The sequence below is a fragment of the Nicotiana tabacum genome, chromosome 5, assembly GCF_000715075.1.
Source record: "Nicotiana tabacum cultivar K326 chromosome 5, ASM71507v2, whole genome shotgun sequence".
Taxonomy (NCBI): Eukaryota; Viridiplantae; Streptophyta; class Magnoliopsida; order Solanales; family Solanaceae; genus Nicotiana; species Nicotiana tabacum.
This window is the reverse complement of record NC_134084.1, coordinates 52535874-52553779: the sequence shown is the minus strand read 5'-3', so window position 1 is coordinate 52553779 and position 17906 is coordinate 52535874. Positions and strand designations below refer to the sequence as shown.

The following is a 17906-nucleotide window of genomic DNA, read 5'->3' as shown; positions in this document are numbered from 1 at the left end:
CTTTTATATTTTTTTTGGAAAAATAAAATAATACTCTCAATTTAAACACCTAATTATTATTTCAGATAAAATTGTAAGAGTCGGGAGAAAGACTAGATTTAAAATTTACTCGAACCCAATATTTACAATAACCAATGAATGTAAGATATGTTTTTCATACATATATTATGGTTAAGTGAGATTTATTCTCACTTTAATTTGTACCGCGAATATTAAGTATTAGTAGTATTTTAAAAAAGAAGCACTAGTAGTCCTTGTTGAGTGTATTTACACCACAAAAGTGCAATATTCTAATCTTATCAACAGCTTTTCTCTAAATTCAGTATTTTTCTAATTTTATTCGTAGGTCTATCTCCATTGAGAAAAACATAGTAGTAGTAAGTAGAAAAAGAGAAACGGAAAAAAATGTTTATAGATTGTTATTCCCTCTGTTTCAGTTTACGTAAGCGTGTTTGATTAGATACGAATTTTAAGAAAAAAATAAAGACTTTTAAAATTTATGGTCCTAAATAAGTCAAAAAAGAATTCAAAATATTTGTGATATTATAAAAATTTCTCATTAAGATAGAATTGAAAGTTTAAACTAAATTTTTTAAATTTTAAAAAAAATAATTTATTAGGAACGGACAAAAAAGTAAATAGTTTTGCTCCACGAAGGTAGCAGCACTGATGACTTGTAACAGATTCATTGGTCAGTAGAACCTCTTCCATTTCATGTGGCTCAAAATTTCCACGTCTTCTCAATCTTCCAAAAAAAAGAAAAATGAAACACCCCTTTCAAATTACCACAGTCGCACACACTGACCTTTGGTCTCAGCTTACAGTCACCTTTCACACAAAATATACTCCAAAAAATTTCCTCACTATCATTGACATCAACATCACCATCACCATCAACTCTGTAATAAGAAGGAAAAAAAAGAAGAGTGTGGCTCCGAAACTCTCTTCTTTTTATCTCCCAATCCTTCCCTCTCTCCACACATTCTCTCCCATTTCCACACCTTCTCTTCCTCTCTCTAAACCTTTCACACAAACACTGCTTAATTTCACACATTCACTGTGCGATTTTGTGTGTAGGGAGAGAGTTCTGATCGGTTTATATGGCGGTGAACTCGGTAGCGAACGTCCCGCAGTTACTCTACGCGAATGGGCAGTCACCGAAGATTGTTGCGGGGAGTAAAGACGGCGTGTTTGTTGATTTCTTCGGATTGTACTGTAAATCCAGCAAGCGTGTTCGTCGAAGGATTGGTTATGCGGCAGCTAATAGGAGAAGCTTGATAAACAACAAGTGGAATGCAATTAACGCTGCTCTTGACCTTGAACGTGTTGCCACTAATGCATCTCAGCAATCCTCTGATATTGTGCCTAAGGTGTGTGTTTGATGTTGTATACTTTAGCTATGTTGACTTCTTATTAGTGTAGGTACAATAATTAGCTTCAATGGATTTCGTACTTAGCATATTATGTGAAGAAACATGCATGTTTGATTACTTTGCTGTTCAAAACTTGGGAAGACGGTGATAGGTTGGAAAACTTTTGCTTTAACAAAAAAGCAGTCTCTTAACATTAGGCATGTCCCTTTTTTGTACTATGACTAGCATAAGTAGGTCTAGTGTTAATCTCGATGCCCTAAATTGAAATTGGACATAGTGCTTTCATATGAGGTGGGAAGAGATTTCATATGTGGAGCATCTTTTTGGAAAGTTACTAGTTGGAGTCCTTGGTATATGTGGTCTGCTGACTTTCCATATGCTAAAATGCTTCAGATTTGTAGGTAGCAAAAGTCCATTGAGTTATTTGGTTGAATTATATAAAGGTGAAATATAATTGACAAAATTAATTAGCAACTGCATGCTTTGCATGACCCCGAGGCCGCTGTTTACTTATCATAAGTATATTGCATCTCTTAACTTTGTAGATATTGGATATACGGATTTATGCCATGTGATATCTGAGGCGTGTGTTGTTGTCTGAGGCGCTTGAAGTTTTGCTAATGGTTGAGAGGTAGTTGGTCTTGATCAGCTTCATTGGCTTTTCTTCACGTGTTGTTTCCCAAGTTGACTATTGTTTGTCGAATTTGTTCTTGAATGTAGGATTGGCGATACACCTGCGTACTCTATGAATGAAAATGTGATACTTTTCATGTCGCTTTTTAATCTAATTGTTTTGCTAACTTAAATTATGACATTCAAGTTGAAATGGAGAAAGTCTTGAAGACAGAGGCATGTTTGATTCCTAAAAAATAGTAAAAGAGAAAATATCAAAGTGGACAAATGCTTTTATGTGATATTTAAGTTATATGTAAATCAAGCTTTTGCCATAACATCTTCTGAAATGCTCTTCTCTTGGGGCTTTACTTTAGCTTCTCTCTCTATGTCCTTGTTCTACTCTGGCAATATAGCGTACAGATGTATTGCAATGTGGTAATTTCCCCTCTGATCCCCCCATGTTTTACTAGGCATCTTACTTTCTGTGCCCCTTTTATTCAAGCCAATCACTCTGAGAACTCATCAAAAGACTACTGTCCTCTTGCAATATCTTTGTTTTCTTTTGTTTTTCCCGTATATGTTTGCTTTGAAATAGTGCTATTGAAATGAGTGACACAAGATACCTAATGGAGTTTATACCTGTTGTAGAATTCCAAAGCGTTTATTGGTTTTTGTGTAAAATAAATCTAATGGAGGATAGAGTAGCCTTTCCATGTCATTTCATGGTTAATTGAATGGAAAGATAGTAAGAGAGGGTAAGTTGCTGTTAAAATTGGAGGGAGTTACTTGCCTGATAAAGATGTTGGGCATCACTTATGTTGCTACGAGGCATATTACTGACAATTTTAAATGACAAATCAACGGAAGCCAAAGTAATAACACTGCTTGTTTCTTATGATGCAGCTGTTCATATTGTGCACAATTTTGTTGTGAAGTGATAACTCTGATTTTTTAATGTAAAGGTTACTATGAGTAAATTTGTGAGGTTTGCTTTATACTCAATTATACATAGTTGGTTATCCACCTGGAAACAATGAAAGCTTCTATAACATCCATATTTGGTTTTGGGGCTCAAAAATCTGAAATGTCAGATATGGAACTGTTTCCCTCATCCACTGCGCAGCTATAAGAACTTTTTTCTCTTTTACTTTAAGGATATTTTCAGTAATTATCCTTCTTTATCACTACTGAATGTTGCACGGAGTGATCTTCCCAGGAATAGTATTTTCTTATTTACTTAAAGAAAGTAATGCTCTTGAGCACCAGCTCTTTTCAAGGTTTTAGAGCTTGGAGATGGTAGATTCTCGGAGTGTTGCCTTTTTTTTGGGTGTAATCTTTTAACTTTTTTCCATAACCCTATGAAAGTACTCCATGTGGCAGGCTTGGATTTCATGGTTTAACTTTTTCAGGTTGCTGACTTGGATGATATAATATCTGAAAGAGGCGCATGTGGGGTTGGTTTTATCGCAAATTTGGACAATAAAGCATCACATGGAATCGTCAAGGATGCTCTTGTAGCTCTTGGCTGCATGGAACATCGTGGAGGTTGTGGAGCTGACAATGATTCTGGTGATGGTTCTGGAGTGATGACTTCAATTCCTTGGGATCTTGTCAACGATTGGGCTGAGAAAGAAGGGATTGCAGTCTTTGACAAGCTTCATACTGGAGTTGGAATGATTTTTCTTCCTAAGGATTGTAATCAGATGAATGAAGCCAAGAAAGGTCAGTCTTTAATATATAACTTTGGAGGATTTGCTAACAGATACTTTCCATTACAGCATAGTTCCCCTATACTCATTACTTGGTTATAGGGAATTTCTTGCCATATCAGTTATCAAAATAGAGTCTCTCTCTCTCTCTCTCTCTCTCTCTCTCTTACCCTTGATTAACTTTTTCAGTTTGTGTTTTGCCCTGTAGTGTGGAAAAAGTTGAAATCTCTGTAAGCGATTTTAGACCACATATTGTACTCCCTCACTTTAGATAAACTAAGTTGTTCTTTTTTTCCCCTCCAAAAATTATGTATAATTTTTAAGGAGCCTTCCTTCCGTATGTAGCAGAATCCAGTTCAGCTAAAATAGTTATTCAAGGTAATGTCAGTAATATCATAACAAATTCACGAAGTAAGATGTTAGATATCTAAACGTAAATGGTTAGAGACTTAGGTATATATGTTCCACACTGGATAAGAATATATACTGTGAAGCATACCTGTAAAAGAATTCAAGTTTAAGGCATTTGTCCTACACATATCAATCTCTTCTCACAAATCTCTTATCTCTCACATGGTATCAAATTCTAGGAAGAAATTGTTCCCCGTCATTAACAGCAACATCTGGGAGAATGAGATATCTTCATATTGTGATTTTTCAACTGTCAAATTTGTTGGGGACGTCGTTGTCTTTGGTGAGTGCCGTGTATAGACTAGCATCATCACAATAACCGGAACACTCATGTAGCAAAACATTAAAAGTCATGTCCCGGTCGGAGCCACCACGTGATGCCGCCACGCTGATCAGAGATCAAAACTTTTAGCGAAATTGTTTAGTGCGTTAACAAGTGATGAAGTTTCTGGTCACTTTCTGCCAAGCTTCTTTCTTCCATGGGAGTCGATTACTCCAATCCTACCCATCCAAGTTTCGACCACCTTCGAATTTCGATTAACCGAACCTAGTTTCCAACAATGTAACAACTCTCCAACAAAGTTTCTCGCTAATTTTTTGCTGAATCTCCAACAACCGAGTAGACGACCGAGGTAAACAACAACAACTATGCCTCAGTCCGAAACAAAGTTGAGGTATGCGATATGAATCCTCACTTCTTTCTTTATGCTCGTATCATATCATCATCATTATCATCACCACAAACAATATTCAGTACATAATAATCCAAAATTTAAATAATAATAATAATAATAATAATAATAATAATAATAATAATAATAATAATAATAATAATAATAATAACATAAAAAGCTCTTTAACAAATTTAAAACCTATTCGTAACTAGCAAGTATCACCTATATGGATCTTTTTTTCAATTCGCTCTATCTTTAGCCAAGTATGCAATGATTCCAAGGATTTGTAGTGTCTTTTGAGACAACTTCATTCTATGCGATTTTAGGTCTACCTCGTCCCTTTTTAACACCTTCATCAATGCATGTGACTAATAATTTTTTGCGATCGAGAACCTAAATCTGCAACTTTCTATCTGTTTTGGATTTCTCTCTTGAGGCCACTGCCAATCATCCTTCTGGCATCTTTAGCCTCGTTACAGACTTGTTACTCACTATATCAATATCTAGTTTTTTTTGTAATTTTTTTTGCTTAGCTTTGCGATAAACAAAATATTCCATCTACTTTTTCCAGCTATCGTTTTAGGTAATTCTCCAGCAAGCTTAATTCTGTCTCCTGGTTTGTTCTTCGTCAATTGAAACCTTTTATCTCAATCTGTGGCCATTTTGTCAATTATTAGGTAGGTTTTTAAATATTTTTTACCTCCAAATTTGAGAATTCTAATCTAGATTTGATATTTTGTACAACATCTGATTTGATATTCTGTACAACATCTGCTTGTACATATTTGAGAATTTCGATTACAAGAAAATGGGATCTGGTGATTCGAGCAATCAAATGCTTTTGTTGCATGATTGTATAATGGTAAAGAAAGAAGAGATTTGGGAATGCATTGCTTGATTATTCCTTCAAGCATGTTGGGGTTTAAATAGTGTTTACATGTAATCCTAAAAAGAAAAGGAAGTAATTCCAATTTCTAATTACACAATCTAAGGATTCTAAACGTTTACCATATTTTTAAGCAATGCCTTTTGCCATAATAACAATTTCCTAATTCTGAACACTCTTTCTCAAGTTGGAGCATACATATTGTATGCTCTTAACTTACCACGAAACCATGAGTGGTTGTTAAGAATATCTGCTAATTGATGGCTCAAACTGACAAATCTTGTCGCAATGCGCCCTAGCGTAATCTTTAGCAAATGAAAGACGATCTATCTATATATGCTTTATTCAAAGAAAAGTATATACAACCTGATTATCATAAATCAACCGCATTAGTGCATCTCCTCCGCACCTTAACTCTTTAAGAAGTTGCTTTAGCCATATAGGCTCACATGTAGACAAAATCAGTGCTTGATATTCTGCATCAACACCTGATCTAGCTATTGCATCTTGCTTTTTGTTTTTTCCAAGATATTAAATCTCCTCCAACTAGAACATAGTACCCTGGAGCGGATTGTCTATCTGAAGTAGATCCTACTTAGTCTGTATCATGGTATCAAATATTATTTGCTGGTTCCTTATTCTTATACAATAGACTGTCCGGTCGAACCTTTAATATACCTTAGAATGCAAATCACCGCATTCTAATGGCTGTAACAAGGAGCTTGGGGAGGTAGCTGACCGTGGAGGAGGTTGGTGGTTAGTGGTGGTGGTTGAGCAGTAAAGGCTAGTGTAGAAGTGTTTGTTAGTGGTGGCAGGTTGTGGAGGTGGAGGTAGTTGTTTGCGGTGGTAATATATAAAATAGTGGTAAAGATTACATGCACGAAAATCTTTAAGTTAACGTCTTAATGACATTAAGACTCTATATAAGATTTGACTGATTCAGACCTATTAAGAGTTATTTAGTGATTTTGTGAAAAAATGCATTTATAGAGTGAGATTTGAATGATTCATATTCAGATCTTCATAAAGTAGGAAACAAATGGGGCCTTAGTGTCCCTAAGAGAGGTCTTGAAAGATATCAGAGATTGCCTGATAAGTTGAACTATCTAACAATGATTTGTTGATTCTCTACGAGGCACTCGTTGCCATACAATGGTTTGTATCTTTGATATGCTGGGCTTGCTTTATGAAAAGGATTACTATACAAAGACTAGTGTACAATAACCATATATAGATCTTCTGTCATCTACAGAGCCATCCCAATCCGCATCAGTAAAGACTCCTGTCTAGAGATGGCCATGTTTGGAGAAGAGCAGAACTTTCCCTAGAGCAGGCAGACTTCAGATATCACAAAATGCGAAAGATAACTTGCATATGATGATCTCGTGGATCATGCATGAACTAATTTATCAAGTTGATTGAATAGGCTATGTCTGGTTTAGTGTGAGAGCGATGATGAGCTTTCCAACCAACTTCTGATATTTTTCGTTTTGAACTGACTATCCAACTCCAGTTTGTAACTTGTGATTACTTTTAATGGGCGAGTCTGCTGGTTTGCAACCTTTCATACCAGTTTCTTTCAAGAGATCCGGAATATACTTCATTTGAGAAATAAATATTCCTCTTTTTGATCTAGCAACCTCAATTCCCAACTCCCAGGAAGTACTGCAATTTTCCTAGGTCCTTGAATTCATATGCCAAGAACTTCTTCAATAAGGTCATCTTCTCTTTGTCATCTCTTGCAATTACTATGTCATCAATATAAACTAGGAGAAGAGTGAGTTTACCCTTTTGATGTCTTATGAAGAAGGTGTGATCAACATTACTTTGTTGGTAAGCGAAGGAGATCATCGCTTTGCTGAATCTGCCAAACCATGCTCTAGGGGATTGCTTTAATCCGTACAAGGCTTTCTTCAGTCTACACACCTTTTCTTGACTTTTTTCGGTGTCAAATCCAGGAGGAATCTCCATGTACACCTCTTCTTCTAGGTCTCCATGAAGAAATGCATTCTTCACATCAAACTGTTGTAAGTCCCAATCAAAATTAGCTGCACAGGACAAAAGAATTCTAATAGTGTTTGTTTTAGCAATAGAGGCAAATGTCTTTTGATAATCCACTCCATAAGTTTGAGTAGATCCCTTAGTCACAAATCTTGCTTTGTATCTTTCAATCGAACCATCAGCTTTGTGTTTCATAGTGAAGACTCATTTGCAACCAACCAACTTCTTGTCTAGTAGTGAAATGGCAAGTTCCCAAGTCTCATTCCTTGACAAGACCTTCATTTCTTTAGTTATATCTTGTTTTTGTTTAGGATCTGCAAAAACTTTTCTTCAATTCTTGGAATAGACACAAAAGAAATATACAAGGCAAATGTTCTATAGGAGGGAAGCAAGGAATAATAGGGGATAAAATTAGATAAAGGTGTTTGGTGCAGGATGCCAAGATCTAACTCCTTTTAATAGTGTTCAATAGGTGAATATAAATCATTAGGAAATGTAGATAACTCACTAGTAGAAGAAGATTGAGCATCAACAGATTGCATGATGACTTCTTCTGGTCTTTTCTCCTTGAGTAAGTTTCCAGATTAGGTCTATCTAATAGCCTAGTAATCTCCTCCTAAATTCTTTCTCTATTTCACTTTCCCTGGTGGTAGTGGTTGTGGTTTCCACAGTTTCAACAGTGCCTTATTGCTCTCCCTTTGAAGGGGTGATTGTGTAATACTAAAATATGACTGAAATTTTCGAAAGGTAACATTTATGCTAGCAAAAGATCTCTAGAGGGAGGATGATAACATTTATACCCTTTATCCGTTGGAGAATACCCAAAAAAAGACACATTTAAGAGCTCTAAGATCAAGCTTTACAGAATTCCTAGTGTGAATCAAGCGGACACACCCAAACACCTTTGGATGAACAATATAATTATTTTTACCCTTTAAAGCTTACAGAGGACTCTGAAAATTGAGAGTTTTAAGTGACATTCGATTGATGAGATAGGCAGCTACTAGAATGGTATCTCCAGTAAAGTTTTGGTAGATTTATAATAAATAAAAGAGATCCTCAACAACCCCATTTTGTGCACTAGTGTAAGCAACTGGTTTGATGGATCATTCTATAAGACTCCAAATAAGCACCAAATCTTTTATCCTTGCCATCGTTAGTTTGTAAGATTTTTTATCTTACCTCAAATTGAGTACAAATCATCGTATGAAATGACCGAAAGCAAGAGAAAACTTCACTTTTAGCCTTTAACAAATATATTAGAGTATTTACTATTAGCTAACCCAAATAGACTCTAAGTTCTAAGTTGGAACAACTTGGTGTCTTGGAAGAGCAGAAACAAAGTGGGATTGCAAGATCTGTTACGAAAGTAGAATATTGGACAACCGCAACTTGTGAAAACTCAGATTTTTTTTAGGGGGGGGGGGAGAGGTGGAGGAATATCTTGTTGCGTACCGCTTGTATATGGATATTTCCTATTTACTTACGAGAGAATGAAAATGTGAAAATCTCTAGATGGGTTAGAATGCAAAAAACACGATAATAACAACAAATATACCTTAATGCTAAACTAGTTAGAATGTGCCATATGAATATCTAGTTGTGTACCGCTTGTATATGAATCCTTAATATCTGTGTTGTTACATTTCCACTATTCAATTGTTTGTTTTCTTAAGATAATTTAAGGGTTTTCTACCTTTAGAGGTCCTTAAATTCTAAATCAATTTTATTGCATGTGTAACCAATTGACATAATATGCAATACAAAAAAACCAGAGATTCTCTATATGAATACGAAAAACCCAAATAAACTATGAAATTAAAAATCCCAACTGCTCTGTGTTGAATGAAATTCCAACAAAATCTATTTTGAGCTTATCTGTCAAAAGCTGGGGCTTACTGCTCTCAAGGTATTTCAAATACTTATGTGTTTGCGGTATCTCATGATTGCACAAGTTTTACCATTGACACTTTTTTGGTTCTCAAAAATGTATATTATTCTGGTAGTTGCCTATAAGCTTTTCTTCATCTATTACTTTATACTTGTTTTTACCTCTTATTGCATCCTCGCACGAAGGGTTAATGAGCATTATTGTGTTGTTTCTATTTTTTTTTTTTTGGAATATTGCTGTAGTTATTTCCAATATCTTTAACAATGAGGGTCTTGAGGTGCTTGGATGGAGGCCGGTTCCTGTAGATTCTTCTGTAGTTGGATATTATGCAAAAGAAACTATGCCCAACATACAGCAGGTTTTTGTTCGAATTGTTAAAGAGGAAAATGTTGATGACATCGAAAGAGAACTCTATATCTGTCGAAAACTCATTGAGAGAGCTGTGAACTCAGAGATTTGGGGAAATGAACTTTATTTTTGTTCGTTGTCCAATCAAACTATAGTTTACAAGGGAATGCTTCGTTCTGAAGTCCTTGGGAGGTTTTATTATGACTTACAAAGTGAGCTGTATACATCGCCTTTCGCTATTTACCATCGTAGATTCAGTACAAACACCAGTCCCAGGTGGCCTCTTGCTCAACCAATGAGGTTTCTAGGTCATAACGGAGAGATCAACACTATACAGGTAATTATAGATGTCAGTAACAGTTTCTTTGGGTTGCTGACTACGTGTATGGTGTCTGTTGTTTTTACATCCACAACCATCTGCAGGGAAACTTGAATTGGATGCAATCCAGAGAGGCCTCATTGAAATCAACTGTTTGGCGTGACCGTGAGAATGAAATCCGTCCTTTTGGCAACCCGAAGGCGTCTGATTCTGCAAATTTAGATAGTGCGGCTGAAGTATGGATCACTGCATCTTTTAGTTATCTAGTTTTAGTAATTGTTGAGGGCAATAATACCATTCTTTTCTCAGCACTAGGAACTGTTTGGCCTTTAATGTTTATTAAGATGGGTTTCTTGGGAAAAAAAAAATCTTACTGTTTTTCGGTTGCTGGTACTTGTATTAAATTTAAATTGCTTCAGGGTGCGTTTTATCATAATGCTTCCAACATCTTATTCTGCTTATCATTTTTCCTCGCAGATGTATAACTTTTTTCATGCAGACTTTTAAACATGAACTGTTTGTTGTTACTCCCTTTTCCTTACTGCTTTACATCACTCTTCTGTAGATATGATGATGGATTTTCACCATCTAACCTTTTTTTTGGATTATCCAGTTACTCATAAGAAGTGGCCGAGCTCCTGAGGAAGCACTAATGATTCTTGTCCCAGAAGCTTATCAAAATCATCCAACATTGACTATTAAATATCCGGAGGTATTCCATGTTGGCATTTAGTCTGAATTAGATTTTCATCAGCCTCTGTACTTTATATGTTAACACAGTTTTGAAATGCGTACTGAGATATTTCTGTCACTTTCCCAAAAATTTTACTTATGTTGACCTCTCCTTTAAACCTTGATATTTTTACCTTCTGATTGTACTCCATCTGTCCCAATTTATGTCACACTCTTTCCTTTCTAGCCAGTCTCAGTCTTAAAAAGAATGACACATTTCTATATTAGTAACAGTTTAACTCTAAACTTCCCATTTTACCATTCATATGATGATTTACAGCCACAAAAATTTCTATGGCTTGTTTTAGACCACAAGTTTCAAAGGTTTTTCTTTCATTCTTAAACTCGTGCCCAGTCAAACACCTCACATAAATTGGAATAGAGGGAGTAACTAATATTTGTAATGCTCGAGATGATTATTAGATTGTTATCTTTAAAGTTCACTTTTTCATGACAAAATATTTCGATCGTTTTTAGGTTCTTGATTTTTATAATTACTACAAGGGTCAGATGGAAGCTTGGGATGGGCCAGCCTTACTCTTGTTCAGGTGTCTTCTGAATGCCTGTTATATTTCAACTTGTTTGGGTTCTAGTTGTAGTGCTGTAATATTATCTCATAGGAGTTATGTACACAACTATTGAAATGTACTTTATTAAATCTTTAATAAAAACTAAATTAAGTTTCACGAGGTTGGCCTAGTGGTTAAGGTATGGCAGTAATCACCTGGAGATCCCACGTTCAAATTCTTGCTGGAATGCTTGGTCTGAGCGCAACCCCGCTAGCCTTTGGTGGGCTGGATTACCTTAACAATCTGTGTTTGCCGGCTGGATAGATTGCAGTGTTGCACAGTAGATTAGTTGAGGTACATGCAAACTGGTCCAAACATAACGCTATAAAGAAAAGGGAGAAAAAATTAGTGTGAACTCTCTTATCCATTTGGTGTATATGGACAGAGAAATAGCAGATGTTTCAATGGTATCTCAACTTCAAGCTGCTCCTTGAAGGCTAGATGTTTGGTTAATTTCTTTAGCTGGGTTAACCTTTCCCGTTTAAATAGCATTGATCATTGTTTGGAGTTAGTCAGTTCCCTAGTCTATAGTACTCTCCTTTTTGAATTCAAGCTGACATACTCTCTTTTGTAGCCTCTGCATCTGCTTGATGCTCTTTAATGAAATTTACTTCGTAAAAAAAGTGAGAGCTGATGGTTTGAGGAATAGAATGGTCTCTTCAGACATAAGGAAAAAACAAGAGAGAGAACGAGAGAATGCGTGAAGACGAACGACTTACACCTGATTCCTTTTATCCTTACAGTTATCAATATACACAATTACATTTCTCAAAGTGTCAGTCATATACACTTCTGTAATTACTCATCCTATAACAGCTAGTTTTTTAAGGTCTCCCTTTCACAAAGAAAACTGGAGTTCATTTCCTAGATATTTTTTGAAGTCAAGAATGGCCTTTTAGTAGGATGGAAAGTCTTTCTGTTTTCCTGCGCCGTCTTTGATCTTTTGTGTGAAACACTTTTATGTGGCTGAGATCTACTTGATTTGAATAGATGTGAGGGATCACCATTCCTTACCTGCATAGAATCTGGGCTTCCTCTTGTTACCCAGTCTGTTAATGTGATCTCATGCATTAGATATGAAATGATTACTGATGTCACCATTGTTTGCTTCAATATATTAAGCCTTCTCATCCCTCTTAGTGTTTTGATCTTCAATGATTTCTGCTTATTTTTTGTTTGGGTCTGTCCATATAGAAAGTGGAAAGATGCTCTGTTTGATGATATATTAATCTCCTTGAAAGCGTATCTTCAATTATATGTAAGGAACTGAATTATCCCCTATAAAAGAAAAAGAGATGTAAGGTAACTGTGATTGAGGCATAGTTATTGTTGTTGCATTAAGGAACTTTGATATGTAGTTGTTCGAACTTGGATATGGTTGTGGAATGAAGAAACTAAGACTGCTTTTGATACGTCCAAGGATCATAACATTATGAAACTGTGATCTCGATTATTTACTGTTTGTGTCTTGTTTTTTTTTTGTTCTTGTTCCTTCCATATTTACAGCGATGGGAAGACAATTGGAGCTTGTCTCGATCGTAATGGACTTCGCCCTGCTAGATATTGGCGGACCAAAGACAACGTTGTTTATGTTGCGTCTGAGGTGTGTAAGTTTTGTTCATTTTTCAGAAGCCTAATTCTGATTTCAAATGTTGCAGAAGCCATAAACTATGGCTCGTCTCCAAATTATGTTTCTCCTAACTCTTTCTAAAATTAATCAAGCTGACAATATTACTATTTTCCTATTTGTGTTCTTAAAGAATAATCGATTTATTAATAATCACATTGCTTTTGTTGTCTTTACAACTGGTAAATAATTACAGTGATTGGAAGGGTTTCTTCTTTTGGTTAGGTTGGTGTGCTACCCATGGATGAATCAAAAGTTACAATGAAAGGACGTTTAGGTCCTGGTATGATGATAAGTGTTGATCTTTCAAGTGGTCAGGTTTGTTTTAATATTTTAATCGCATGGCATTTCAATGCACTTTAATTGCGCATGGATACTCATGAATTTGCTTAGTTGTTGCTATTATTATTATTATCGCATGGCATTTCAATGCACTTTAACTACTATTATTATTACTCCCTCCATCCGAGTTTATGTGACACAGTTCCGGATTTCGAGAGTCAAACTTCTTAATTTTTACCGCAAATTCAGACAGAATCTTTAAGGTTTTTGAAATAAAATATACATATTTGAAAACTACATAAAAAGTACTATGTCACAATAATTAACAACTTTTTATTACAATAATTAACAATTCAAATATTTAAAACGCATATGAAAAATTCGCGGTCAAACAAGCACTCATTTGACTCTCGAAATTCGAACTACATCACATAAATTGGGATAGAGGGAATATTATAATTATTGTTATTATTATTATAATTATTATTATTATTATTATTATTATTGTTATTATTAGGATTAGTGATTATGATTATGAAGTAATATATGTTCATATCCTTCATCATCCTATCATTCACTTCCAAGTCCCAAGGCCCTTTATGTCCATAACTTGTTTGTTCTAATTCTGTTGTTGATTAACATAGGTATTTGAGAATACAGAAGTCAAAAAGCGAGTTGCATTGTCAAATCCATATGGGGAGTGGGTTAAAGAAAATTTGCGATCTTTGAAGCCTGTGAACTTTCTTTCGACAACAGTAATGGACAGTGAAATAATACTAAAACGCCAACAGTAAGACTTTGGCACTTCACTTTGTATATAAGGCTTTTTACTTTTATAGTTCAGGTACTTCAGATGGATTCATTCTCTGCGACAGTTGATATTTGATATGTGATTGTGTCCTTTGCGCCTAGTGGTAGTCAAGACCTAGCAAGATGTTAATTGTGATTATATTTATCATGGATAATTTGCATGTCTCCTAAAGTTTCTATCTGCTCATTTGTAGTTACGCTCTCTTTAATTAGTAAGATCTCTTTTAGGATTTGCTTCAAATAACATTCATGTGAAAAGGACAACTGCAACTGCACATTAGCATATGCTTCTAAGGGGTTTGGACTACACGACATGCATTTCAAATAAGTAGTGATTTTGCTGTGTGAAAAGAAGGGCAACGATACCGCAGACACTGAAATTTTAACAGATTAAAATAAATCCTAAATTCAAGATAACTCTTGAAATATTAGGAGTCTATTAGGGTTACTTGGTGGCTACTCCATCCAAACCCTAATTCATGCCTATAAATAAGGCTACATATGTCCTTCAAAGAGGATCTCAACAATTCCATAAACTCTCGGAATATGCACAGAGAGATCAAATATGAGATCTCTTAAATTCCATGAAACTCTTGGAATATTCATTAAGAGATCAAAGACATGTCAAATATGTCTTGCTTAAAGTCCTACATTCGAGAAATACGCCGCTAAGGCCCTCGAATCACGTAGAATAAATCGGAGGGAAGAATCAGGGGATAAACAGAGTTATAACCTTCATGTTTATCAATAAACACCTGTTTTCTTTACGGTTGTTTGTGATTGCAGTTTTATTTTTCTTTGCATAAATTTGTTGCAAACAGATACTACTTGAACTTGATACTTTTGGCCTGGTGAAGATTATGGTTTTATTATGGCAAGGCTTTTATACCTATAGATTAGGTTAAATGATAAAAACACTCTCTGCTAGTTTTACCTTTATCTCTTGGACGTGAAATGAAGAATGAAAGCAAGGAGCATACAAAGTGGAGGCTTGTATCAAGATTTGTTGCTGACGGGCTCCGTCATGATAGATGGTATTGACCTACTCGTGAGTAAAACTATTAAATTTGCTAGTAAGGCTCTGTTTACAGAGTTGGTAATTTAGAATGTGGATTAACAGTGTAAAAAGATTAAGTGTTAGATCTCTAATCTAATCTGAGGCTCAGAAGAAATCACTACCAAAGGCGTGTGTAGGAGGAAGAAGATTCTCTAGATGTTGTAAGTTCAGAAAAAAAGGAATAAAGTGATGGATCCATTGTGCCTCGCAAATGCGGTGAGGATAGCTCTTCATTTAGTGGAAAACACAAGAGATAGAAAACAAAGAGAAGGTGAAGGATACAAGAAAAGAGAGAGTCGCTTAGTTTTATATATAGCTTCCTCTTGAGAATCAGAGACAAAGGAAGGAATACGTTCCTAGCTTGTTATTTCGTTGGTCACCACTTGGCATGTTTTCGATTACAGTTGTATTCTATGACAATGACTTCTCACCGTGCATGTGAGATTTGGGTCCTATTTCCTTGCACAAATTTTGATTACTATGATTTTTATTTATAAGTTAATAATACTTGAGAAGACAATTCTCATTACTAGTTGCACTGGAATATGTCTGCTTAATTTATTGATGCATTGGGTGAAGTATAAAAATTTTCCTGATAGCATCCATCGCTTCCCTATGCTGGTTCGCAGTGCAAGTTCTCTTGACTGGAATTTGTTATATCAACCATTATTAATCTTGTGTTATCATTTCCATTCATAAAACAGGGCATATGGTTATTCTAGCGAGGATGTTCAAATGGTTATTGAAAGTATGGCTGCACAAGGGAAGGAGCCTACATTTTGTATGGGAGATGATATTCCCTTGGCTGTGTTATCTCAAAAGCCACATATGCTATATGATTATTTCAAGCAGCGGTTTGCTCAGGTGGGCTATGTTGTTATCTGTAGTCCTGGATATTTCTGTAAGGCATCTGCTATGTCTTTAGATATTCATAGTTTTTCTTCCAGCACTTATTGCGAGCTTTGTAAGATGTCAAACTTGTATTTCTTTCTCTCTTTCCGAACGAGTCTTTTTGATTGTATGTTTGCTTATCTTTTCGAATGAGTCTTATGATTTGGAAATTGGCTGAAAGATGTTTTTTTGCTTACTTGATATTTGGCCGAAAGGTATATTTGGAGTCACCGGTTATCTTAACCAGATAGCTATGATGGATTTTTATGATTAGACTTGAATTTGATGTCTAATATATTATGTGCATCTATGTCAGGTTACAAATCCAGCTATTGATCCTCTAAGAGAAGGATTAGTCATGTCTCTTGAAGTCAATCTTGGCAAGCGTGGAAATATACTAGAGGTTGGACCTGAAAATGCATCTCAGGTTGGTTGACTCTTCTCCTTCCTTTCAACTTTTAATAATATGTGGTGTTTAAAATTTTTTTTATGATCTTATGTTTAGTACAGATATATCATGTATCATTTGTTGTTTTCTATTGTTTACAATTTTGTATTTGGTCAGGTTATTTTGCCTAGTCCTGTACTTAATGAAGGAGAGCTTGAATCTCTGTTGAAAGATTCACACTTGAAAGCTCATGTTTTGCCAACATTTTTTGATGTTGGGAAAGGAGTTGAAGGGTCCTTGAAAAGGTCACTGTATAAACTATGTGAGGCAGCTGATGAAGCTGTTAGAAATGGTGCTCAATTGCTTGTCCTCTCTGATAGATCTGATGAACTGGTAAGCTGCCCTTTGGCCATTTCTGTGCTACTATCTGTCTTTTAGTTTCATCAACGGTGGCATTGCCTGCATAGCTGTATTGACATTTTGGCCAAGTGCTGTTTGCTCCAATTATATGCAAGTCTCAGTTTTTCAAATTTAAAAGATTTTTAGTTTACCCCTTGAGTAGCAATACTTATTTGTAGGCATATTCAAATTATTGAGGTTATCATCTTTTTTTTTTTTTTTCCTGATTCATGATATCTATGAAGTCTGGTTCTTTCTGAATTTTCTTTTCCAGTGTGCTTCATTGAAAAGTTAATCTGTTATAGCAGTCTGTCTTTCGTATCTGTTAATCTATTTGCCCTTATTCTTTCCTGATAAGAACTTTAAAGCTTGTGGTTTGCAAGTGTAATAAACTTATTGCTTGCCATCTCCAGGAAGCTACTCGGCCTTCGATTCCAATACTTCTTGCTGTAGGTGCTGTTCACCAGCACCTGATTCAGAATGGCCTTAGAATGTCGGCTTCAATTGTTGCTGATACTGCCCAGTGCTTCAGTACTCATCAGTTTGCTTGCTTGATCGGATATGGTGCAAGGTTAATTCTAAGACATAAAACTCCTTTCTGTTTTCATTTCCTCTCCTCTTTACAAGATCTCTATGTGCTCTCAAGCGCATCGATCCGTGTTCTTTTGTTCAGTCTGTTTGACATATTGAGTTAATATCATCAGATATTAAACTGATCAGAACAGATTCTGAACTTAATCTTAGCCAAAAGGCTGAGAAATGTATCGTTCAGTCTGTATGACATACCACTCACTTTATCTATGATCTGTCTCTTAACTTATTAGATTAGTTCTTCAATCTGATTTATCACTGTGGTAAAGTTCTCTTTTGCCCTTAACGTATACATCTGGGGTCAGGTCTGCTGTTGTTTAAACATTCAGGCAA

The 17906-nt window shown here is 35.5% G+C and overlaps 1 protein-coding gene and 1 pseudogene across 1 annotated transcript in view; one reads left to right on the top strand and one right to left on the bottom strand.

The window, feature by feature from the left end:
- The first annotated feature begins 800 nt into the window (after window positions 1-800).
- The window catches only part of LOC107793691 (ferredoxin-dependent glutamate synthase, chloroplastic-like), a 49098-nt gene continuing 31992 nt past the window's right edge, over window positions 801-17906 (top strand). The window contains exons 1-13 of the mRNA XM_075253563.1: window positions 801-1370; window positions 3398-3710; window positions 9803-10245; window positions 10332-10463; window positions 10841-10939; window positions 11437-11507; window positions 13035-13131; window positions 13381-13473; window positions 14082-14227; window positions 16009-16168; window positions 16512-16622; window positions 16761-16976; window positions 17396-17553. Of these exons, the coding sequence (XP_075109664.1) occupies window positions 1101-1370; window positions 3398-3710; window positions 9803-10245; window positions 10332-10463; window positions 10841-10939; window positions 11437-11507; window positions 13035-13131; window positions 13381-13473; window positions 14082-14227; window positions 16009-16168; window positions 16512-16622; window positions 16761-16976; window positions 17396-17553 (2309 nt within the window). The 5' untranslated portion in view covers window positions 801-1100. The remainder of the gene's footprint in view (window positions 1371-3397; window positions 3711-9802; window positions 10246-10331; window positions 10464-10840; window positions 10940-11436; window positions 11508-13034; window positions 13132-13380; window positions 13474-14081; window positions 14228-16008; window positions 16169-16511; window positions 16623-16760; window positions 16977-17395; window positions 17554-17906) is intronic.
- LOC142181399 (U2 spliceosomal RNA) lies at window positions 17646-17747 on the bottom strand (annotated as a pseudogene).